The sequence below is a fragment of the Agrilus planipennis genome, unplaced genomic scaffold, assembly GCF_000699045.2.
Source record: "Agrilus planipennis isolate EAB-ADULT unplaced genomic scaffold, Apla_2.0 scaffold296, whole genome shotgun sequence".
Lineage (NCBI taxonomy): Eukaryota > Metazoa > Arthropoda > Insecta > Coleoptera > Buprestidae > Agrilus > Agrilus planipennis.
The window spans coordinates 64,921-75,508 of NW_020439096.1; the positions used below are offsets into that span (position 1 = coordinate 64,921).

Sequence of the window (10,588 nt, forward strand, 5' to 3'; positions counted from 1 at the left end):
TGTTCGCAAATAGTTAAGAATGTGGGATGTACTAGTTGTAGGGAAATGCGAAGATTAGCTCAGGATAGAAAGGAGTGGAGGTGCATGTCTGACCAGTCTTAGGACTGGCGATCTTATGATGATGATGATGCAAAACTATTGATATTCCAATAAAAATGTAAACTCTAACACATACAGGTACATCAACAAAACGCATAAATTGAAAACGCAAAATCTATTTCATATCGTTTTAGAAAGTAAAATTAGTAAGCATAAAGTACCTGCACACATAGGTACCTGCACACATAGGTACCTACACATATTATAAAAAATTCGCATTACCTAACCGTTCATTTTAAAACGAAGTAAGTAAACCATTGTACGACCCGTATGATTCAATTTCGTAACAAGACCATTATAATGAATCTCATTTTATTGTCACCAGACATATTTAAGTGTTTGTAATAAATCATTGCATACTAATTGCTAGATAGCGTTAAAATTTCCGCAATTTTCTCCCAATTTCGAAATGTAGGTAGGCACATGTAAGGCACCTAATTTTAAGTTCATGTGTCATTTCAGTTTTTCTGCCATCACCAAGTCCACTATTATCATGGTAATCATCACGTTACCAGATTTTCAGCTGCCCCACCAGTTAGTACTCATGTATATTAAGCATCACCACGTTTATACCAGACTGAAACTTGTCGTATTTGATCACCACCACTCTTCGTCACCTTCTCCATAGGCTTTATAAGCCGGTCAGTTCACCGCGTCTCCAGTCAACCACTAATAATCCATCAGCTTTACCAGCTTCGTTGCTGAAGAACACGCTTAGTGCACCAGTGCGCCGTAGAGAAGAACGCGAAGAAGTACAAGAAGAAAATGAAGGTTTTCGTTGTGTTCTCTTTGGTTCTCGTCTTCGCCTTGGCCGAAGACAAGAAGGAAGACAGCGCCGCGGCGCCTGCCAGCCCCGTAGCCGAGGAGAGACAGAAAATTTTCAGGCGACTTATCCCAGCTGATGTTCTCAGAGGTAAGTAATGATAATACAACATAAAGGTTTTGAATCATATTATGGTTTTACTTATCAATGGAAAGAAATACGTTAAATATTGCAAGGAAATTATTTTCTGTAAAACGTTTAAAATAATGAATTTATATTTTATGACAGCTAGACGATTTTCTAATTTCAAATTGTTTTGTGTGATGTCAGTACCTGAATGTACATTTTAAAGGATTCGTCAGCGGTTTCCTTTTTTTATTAAATTTAAAGAGGGTCAAATCGAATTAAGTAGGACTCTTAAAAGCCTACTCTGTTAGAGATTTTGTGAAAGTAAAATATTATCTACAATGTATGTACATACAAATATGTATTATTACTATTTTGTTTTTTGAAAACTTCTAGAAGAATGGACTATCAATAAATTTACAATTAAGTACATTTAAAATGCTACAGTTTGATTAACGTAATGGAACCAAATGCTTATCTAAATTTTTAATAGACGGACCTAACTGAATCAAGTTAAATGATTTATAATTCTTGATTTAGTATGAAAGGTGAAAGTTGTGAGTTATACATAACGTGTACCATTTACCTACAAATTAATTTGTGTCTCCCAAACTGGGATTGAATATTAATAAAATGAAATTTAAAAGAATGCAAGAATTATTTTGCATATTTTTACAATTGCTTAGAAAGGAAGATTCATTTTCAGCAAATAACTAATATTAATAAATAAGTACAAAATTTAATTAAAAAGAAACATCAAGATAATTGTCCTATGTTGAAAAATAATGCATTTATGACTTAGTTAACAGTATCCTCGATATTAAAATTTTCCATTAGTTAACTTAAGTTAATGTTTTACATTAATTTAATATTAAATACCAAGAAATTTGTTAGTAGTGGATGTACAAACACAGTCAGGTAACTAAGTGAAAGTTACTTCAAAATGTAGCTTTAATCATTTGGATAACAAAACATGGGGCTATAAAAAATCCATTATCCATTACAAATTGGTAAAGGTTTTCGCGGCGAGTAGCGAGCTTCTCCAGAGGTCCTGGATCCAGCATCGGAGTTGGAAGGATCTCTCTAGAAGCATATGCCATTCGTGCCTGCGAAACGTTAGGAAACAATTTCAACACATGACAACCATTAGACTCGACAGATCAGTACCGCATCAGTTCCACCGTCCATTACTTTACTGTTATTTATGTACATATTCGTGGGAATTACCAAAACTCAAATTAATTACAGTTTTTGTCAAAAGAGCAAGCTTTATTCTAGATTCACGTTCAGTGTTCATCGAGCATGAATAAAAAAAATAAACAAACAAATAAACAGAAAATTGGATGACATTAAAACGGTTTTTTTAATTTAACCTCGGAAATTCATGACGACAAAATTTGAACCCACGCAAGCATTAGGGATGCTGTAGCCGGAACTACGCTTACTTATTGCATTTTTAAACCGGACATTTGACCTCAATTTCTGAAACATGAACGCTCATGTGAGTCGGCCTTACAATAACTAAACGTGAGAAACTCGAAACGAAATGACAATAAGTCAAAAAGGCCATTGTACCTGCAAGTACAGCATAAATGTTTACTACAAATAGATGGAAACCTACTTACGATATAAATTCTATAAATTGTACTTACAGCTGAAATGCCAACGGATTTATAATGTTACCACAACAATAAAAAAAAATCTTTTCTTTGCCATAAAATCCACAAACCATAGAAAAGTCGGCTTTAAAACAGCGCGTCAAATATCAAATAATTATCTTCTTACTGTTCACTCTAACGCAAAATTGAAGAGCAATTGATGACTCAAAATAGAAATCACTTATAAGAAAGAGTGATACCCTCTTTCTGCAAGTAGAAATGAGTGAACAACTACTAGATAGCGGAGATATACACAGCTGTCCCATAAATAAGCGAACTGAGGTAGTAACACCTTCATTTACCAAAATTTAGGGTAGGTAATATTTCCTTCAAAATTGTCCCCTATGGTGGTAATGCATCTTTTCTACTCAAAGCCCCAGCTAAAGGGGGAGATGCCGGAGGATGCCCTTTCTCCATATCTGCTCAGTTGGCTTTTTCAACTTGTGTTTAATTAATTTTTAATTAGGAAATATGTTAAAAATAGACTTCTTTCATAATTTCGAGTAAAAACGCCTATAGGTAAAACTGCTTGAGAAACTAGAAGAGCATTCGTATATAATATGATTATATAAAAGTAATATCGGTCCTTAGTTCGGTGTTGATTGAACTCTTGGAAGCAGCAAAAATATTACCCTTACAGTATTATCAATAAATCGAACTTCTGGTCAATATTTCTAGCCAAATACCTCAAAGTAAATGGGTTATTATAAGCGCATCGGAAAAACGGAATAAAGATGAAAGGAAAAATTGAACATTGTAGACGTAATAAACATTATTAATAGAACCAGAGAAATCGTAATTTCATTAAAGCAACAGGAAAATTAATTCTAAACTTAACAGGAATTGCCAAAATTTTTGCTAGAAAAGTTAAAATTAATCCAGAACAGAATCTTCAAAGATATCACCGAAAACTCAAAATGGTGATAGAACGTTTGAATTCAATATCAAACATTCTCACAAAAGACAAAAAGAATATTAAAAGAAAACATACTGAAAAATTGATTCTGCTATATCTACCTGATCACATGCCTAAGTTCTATTTTTTTTTATTTATAAATGCATATTTTTGGGCAGGTGTGTGTAAAACTAGTTTGAAAAATAAAGTACAGCAGTTGGTTATTCGGCTGCGCTCCCCTTCCCCTCCCTTAAAACAAAATACTTCGCTAGGGGTCTGTTTCCACTGTTAAAAAGGATCCACAAGTAGGGCACCTGCATCATCTTTCCAGTTTTCATGTCCCATGCTGAAATAGTTAATCTACTTGAAAATGCAGAGCGTTACCTTCAGCTCTAGACTTTATGTTTCCCCAATTTTCAGTGGTTTCTTTCAAGTTTCCTTAAATCTTGAGTCGTTGCTCTGTCTGACAATCAATCTCCAACGTCGCTATCGACAAAAAAATCCTTTCTTTATCGGTGTATTCTTCTTTGTGATGGTGTAGCACCCACTCATGCTTTTTGTTGAGCCTTCCTCCCAGTATTCGTGACCCCACATCACTAACCCAACTCTACAACCTCAATTCGCATGTTTACTGGACAGATTGTGTGAATAAGTTAAGGATTAAGCGGTTTCGTCTCTAGAAAATATTCAACTGCACAATTTCTTAACTAAACTTTTATTTTGAATAATCAGCAATTTTAGTGTACGTATTGTGTGTGGATTTTCCATTTCAATTTTCACTTTTACTAAAATTGTTCGGGAAGTTATTTGATCACACTGCGTTATTTCAAACATATATTCAATTTAACTGAAGGGGAAATAGTTATTTGATTCCATCTTCGCAAAAAGCGTCAGGTATTGATAGCTAACTGGCTTTATAATATATATTGAACTAAAAAGTGTTTCAAAGTTTATGGGATTGATGTGCCATTTGCCATTGAAATATTAATACTTGATTACAAAAGTTAACTCTCAGAAGCGTTGTTGTCTTGCAAACGTTAACATTAATTTTATTTATTATTATCAAAACTGACCTTTTTGCCTCATTAAGTATTTATGCCGCAATACCTAATGCGTAATGTAAATAAATACGTACCTAATTTATGTATGTGTGCAAATACTTTGAATAATGCGAAAGAGAAATTACAAAATTTCATTGCAACCATTAAAAGTGATAGCTAGCGTTATGTCTACTTGTAAGGCAAAAACAAAACAATTATTTATAAGGTGACATTTTTCACTTTCTTTTACAATAAGACTTTCATTATTATTTTAATTTCGCTCAACTGCGTAAACACGCGAATGGTTAAAAGTAAGTACCAATTTGTTTTGCCGTTTTTAGTCTTTTGAAAAGTTGGACGAACGTTCTAGATAGAAACAAAAGAGGCGGTAATTGATCAAGTAGATCGATCGGTTTTATCCTAATTTCTCCGAGAGAAAAAACTGTGTCTTATTAAGGTGAGGCAACACGGCGCGTGGAGTGGCAATCGACGCGCGGCTTCTACGCGCCGATCCGTGCTGTGTGTCACTGGTTCGCTGCAATATGAAATGAAAAATTTTTTTTTGGTGTTTCATTCCCAGTAATGCTGGTGGGCTTACGGATTACGCCGGAGGGTAGGGCGGAAGGCTACCTTTAGCCTGCTTCCAGGAATCGTAAGAATGGGCGGGTGGTGGTTCGGGTGAGAAAGATGAGACGGACGAAATGTTCTGATTCGAGTGTAAAGGCCGTTGTGTGTTGAAATTGCCTTCTTTCATCTCCAATGCTGGATGTGGCCACGTTAGGAAGCAAATCCAACACGACGGCATTTAGACCCGAATCAGAACATAAAATTTTTGGGCGTTTCATTCCCACGAGCTGCTAATGCTGGTGAGTGGGCAGTCCCTCCGGCTCACGCCAGAAGGTAGCCTATTCAGCATCTGTTCAGGAATCGTGGGAATGGGTGGATGATGGGTCGAGTGAAAAAGATGAGACGGACGAAAATGAAAGATTATCTGTGGAATATTACTACACCAATATTTGCATAGGTTATTCAAGGAAACCATAGAAAAACTTGGACCAAAGCAGACGGACCAGAAATCGAACTGGCGTCCTCCCGAATGCTAAACAATGGTCTAAATCTCTAGACCATGCCGCTCGGTTAACGAGAAAGTGCGTCCTGATACGTTTTAAAGGAAATGTGCAGTGGAGATGTGTGTTAGGTTTCGAGACACGGAGCGAGAAGGCACATTCTGGTTCATACCTTTTTGATGTACTAAAGCAAATTAAAAACCTGCATGGACATGACACCTGTGCGTATGCCTAGCTTAACTTAAACATAGAAAGAATTACAACTTAAACAAAATACTATTAAAAGCTTTTTGCACCGAACATTTACACGTGCTAAGGCTGATTCTCACTGTCCGTCTAGTCTAGACGGCAACAGGTAACCGTCCGTCAGATACCAGTCAATTTTATATTACATTCACATTATACAACAGCTGACTGTCAATTATTCGGCAAATATTGGACGGTAGGCACGTTTTCGTCGCGATGATTAAAAATTATTCGCTTATCAGCTTAGACAGTTATTGCTTTTCTGTTTGAAGAAGAAGATGAGGCGATGGACGAGAAAAACTGAGGGGAAATTTTCACGTTGTATAAGGAATTGTTGAATGATGAAGTAAACTTTCATCAGTACTTCAGAATGCCTGAACATCAATTGAATGATTTGGCTTAATAATTACCAATCAACTGAATATATTCTCATTAGCATCTACGACCGTCACCTGCAGTGAGCATCACGTTAAAGTATTCCCTTCTGCAATATCAGTCCCCTGCATACGTTGCAAGCACGTATAAAGTGAATACACAGTGCTTCTAAATCTGAATAACATTTTGACGGACATCCCACGGACGGCTGCCTGTCGATAGTGGGAATCAAGTTTTATTCGTTAATACATGTCTACCTGGGGCGTTAGTAATGGAAACTACGTTAATGACGTATTAATAGTGATACGCTAAAGGTTCTCGTTCGGTCTGCTGTTCTCGTCTGGCTTGTAATTTGAGCTTGACATCTCACCTCCGCGAAAATAAAAGCGCAACGCGCGTCTGGCCTACTTTATTTGCCAGTGAAAGGACGAATGTGGAACTGATTCAATTTATATTCTTGTTCTATCGATCGGCGAAAGTTGCAAGTAAGTAATATATGCAATATAGCTGCATACATTTGTAACGGGTACACATACGTGCATATTACATATCTCTCTATACATATTATGTATTATGCTTGATGTCTTTGAAATATATCACTACCGAGGATACAAGTAAATCTGCTTAATACATCTGTCCAGTAAATACGTAGACTTAGGTCGTAAGAACTTTAGGGTGCATTAATTTTATCTCTTTCAAAATATTCCCTTTTATGATAAGACACTTATCTTCGTTTCTATTGCCCAACATTCCTGGAAGAAACAAGCTGCATCTTCTCATCTTCCGAGTGCGGTTCCACATGATATTTTTGGAGTTAGGAAAGAAAAATAAAATCGTAACAGGGAGATACTAAGTTCCTCCAAAAATTTGATGTTGAGTTGTTTTTCAATCTTCATCGTCGGCAAGAGTACATTTGGCACCACATAAAAGTCCATTCTCTAACAGCTGTACGGGTTTCCTTTAGGATGACTGACGTTTTGGAGGCCCTTTCACCTGTGGCGAAACCTTTAGTGTTGGGAGATATTTGATGAACTGTGATTTATTCACTGATATTAAAAAATAACAGGTCGTTACTGTTACTGATGTTCGCATAAAACTGTGGCGTCATCACAATTTAATTTTTCGCGTGATACGCACATGAGGTTCCACTTTACAAGCGTCTATAATTAAATCAGTTCTACTTATGGTCTACCATTAAGTCTAGTTTCGTTTAACACCATTAGAATTTACATACGACGCAAAAAAAAACTTTCGGGTGCTTCATTCCCATCAGTCAGTAATGCTGGTGGGTGGGCAGTCCCTCCAGATTACGTCGGAAGGTAGGGCGGAAGGCCCTCTTCAGCCTCCTTTCAGGAATCGTGGGAATGGGTGGGTGGTGGTTCGGATGAGAAAATTTGCATTTGCCTAAGTGATCTAAGGAAACCATAGAAAAACTTGGACTAAGGCAGAAGGACCCGGAATCGAACCAGCGTCCTNGTCTACCTACATAAAAACAATTTTATTTGTTCTTAATTAAATTTTCTCAATAAAAAACTGAAACTATCTACTTTTACTCTACTGAAGTGCTAATGAAGATTTTTTCCATTAGATTATTAGAAATTTCCACTAATTTACTTATTTCAGATAATTAAATTAAGTTGACATACTTGCAAAAAGAAAAGTTAACAGATTTTTTAAAATAAGGTGAGGCAACGTATTGATTAGCTGAATGTAATTTAACCTGATTTTGAGGATATCAAAAGGAGGTCAAAACAATTAGGACAGTCCAGAAAGGATACATTTATGTGGTTTCCCTTATCAGGTGTCGAACTGACAGGCGTAGAGGATTTAAAGAGAATTATATATATATATTCCTAATAATTTTCTTCGCTTTTGAACTATCAGTTGGAGAAGTAAAAGCGTTAATTGTCGAAAACGTTTGTTCAATTTAGTTTACAAGTTCAGTGTTTTCTTCCTATAAAATAATATAAGGATTTTCAGGCTAAACTTACGACAAGTCTTCATTAATTGGTTGATACATTGCCTTAACGTGGATAGAGGAGGTTAGAAATGAGGAGTTATTAGAAAGAGCAGAAGAATATAGGGCGCTATGGAAGTCAATAACAAATAGGCGAGATCAAAGATCTTTGGGCGAGATGGGTTGGTAGGACATCTCCTCAGGCATGAGGAGCTATATTAGATTACTGTTCACAAATAGTTAAGGATGTGGGATGTTCTAGTTTTAGGGAAATGCGAAGATTAGCTCAGGATAGGAAAGATTAGAAGTGCTTGATCAAATAATTTTAAGACTGACGACCTTATGATGACGATGATGGTGTCTGCATTAATGCAGTAAGTGACAGTGCCATATTTACCATTTTAAATACCTATCTTTAATTAATCTGAGAGTGACCGAATTTAAACGTTATTCACATTATTTCTTGCAACACTGTTAAAGAGTAGATACATAGGTACTTTCACTGCCGACCGGACGACCATTATCGGAAANGGTTTGTATCGACAGTACGAACACGTTTTTGACTGAGCATCGCTCTGTCATTACGTCATATTCCTGAACCTTACAATAGTATACTATTTAAATACAAAGAAATAAAAGTTTTGGATGTTTCATTCCAACCAGAATTACAACCAGTAATGCTGGTGGGCGGGCAGTCTCTCTAGACAGGCCGGAAGGCCCTTTTTATCCACCTTTCAGGAATCGTAGGAATGAATGGGTGGTGGTTCGTGAGAGAAAGATGAGACGGACGCAATGAAGACAGAACAGAATGAATATTTTTCTGTGTAATATTATTGCCTACGTATACATTTGTTTAAGTGATCTAAGGAAACCACAAAACCAAGGCAGACGGACCTGGAATCGAACCGTCATCCTCTCGAATGCTCAGCAATGGTCTAAACCTTTAGGTTATGCCGCTCGGTATTTAAGTACAGCGTATAATATTCGAACTCAATTTTTAACAATTGCAAATATGGTTGCACTACATTCTTCTTTTCTCTTCCCTTCGTTTTTTGACTTTCTCATAATGTTCGTTTAAAATAGAAGCTATCATAGCGACATATATCCGCACATTTCACCTCGAAAAAATACTAAAGTGCGATCAAAACCTGAACAATAATGTGAATATCGGACAAGTCTCCCCACACAAGCAGGAGGAATTTTCTGATAGACGCGGTTGGTGTCACATAAAAAGAAAACGTGTAATTTCTATGTTCGGTGAACATTTTGTTTTATTTACCTGTGTGTTCAAAGAAGCTCAATATCATCAAATATTGATATGTGAAAATATTTTTAATATAATAATGCATGTACGAGTATAAAATTTCACAAAAATTAAGAAGATCGACATCCATTATTATATTCACTGCTCACTACTACCTTTATAATTAATTAAGTCAGTAAACAGCTTTATTAATACGTTTATAATCAAGTAATGACCCATGGTAACTTACTGTAGTCATAAAGTATGCAGTAAACAGTGATTATAGCAAGATAATAGCAAAGCACCTTAAGTCAATACACAGAAGTATGTAATACGTTTATAACCATCCATTACGTATAATTACCTACTCGTTAGTAATTGCATGTTTTCCTTATTTCTTCACGGTTTTTAGTACCTTAACATCGTGCCATTTATTGCACAATAATAATGAAATTCGTGCGGTTTCGGTTTCGTTTTTTAACTTTTCACCCAATTTAACTCGAACTGATTCATGGGGTCAGCGAAATGGCAAACAATCCGGTCGTAAACCTTAAACCAACACCTACATAGTAAAAGTCACGAAGATAGGCTGTCATGACTGAATATTTACAGTCACATGTCTTGCGACCCAGATATCGACCTACATTGGACACTATCTTGACCTGCTCTGTATCGTATTGAGAAATTACTGAGGGTGTGAAGTCGGTCAGGATAATTTGTTACACCGATTTCGTTAATAAATTTAAATAAGAGTTTGTCAACCAATTATTTCTTTTAGTTCTGAGGAAAAATTTGTTAATTTGATATTTTAAGAAGTCCCTTTAAGTATTAGAATATTAAAAGGATCAATTAACAAAATGTCAGATTTTGTTTGGAGCATGTTCTTCTCATCATCAGTCCTAAGACTGGTTGGACACGTACCTCCACTCATTCCTATCCTGAGCTAAACTTCGCATTTCCCTAAAACTAGAACAGCCCACATCCTTAACTATTTGCGAACTGTAATCTAATCTAGGTCTACCTCTACCCCTCCTAACTCCTGTTTCTGCCTCTAATATGTCTCTGACTAGACCTTCATGCCTGAGAAGGTGTCCTACCAACCTATCTCGCCTATTTTTT

General features: G+C 36.1%; 1 protein-coding gene across 1 annotated transcript in view; it reads left to right on the top strand.

Moving 5' to 3' along the window:
* Window positions 1-656: 656 nt before the first annotated feature.
* Window positions 657-10,588, top strand: part of LOC108741622 — a 38,426-nt gene continuing 28,494 nt past the window's right edge. Inside the window, exon 1 of the mRNA XM_018476478.2 lies at window positions 657-1,012. Coding sequence (XP_018331980.1) covers window positions 865-1,012 — 148 coding nt within the window. The 5' untranslated portion in view covers window positions 657-864. The remainder of the gene's footprint in view (window positions 1,013-10,588) is intronic.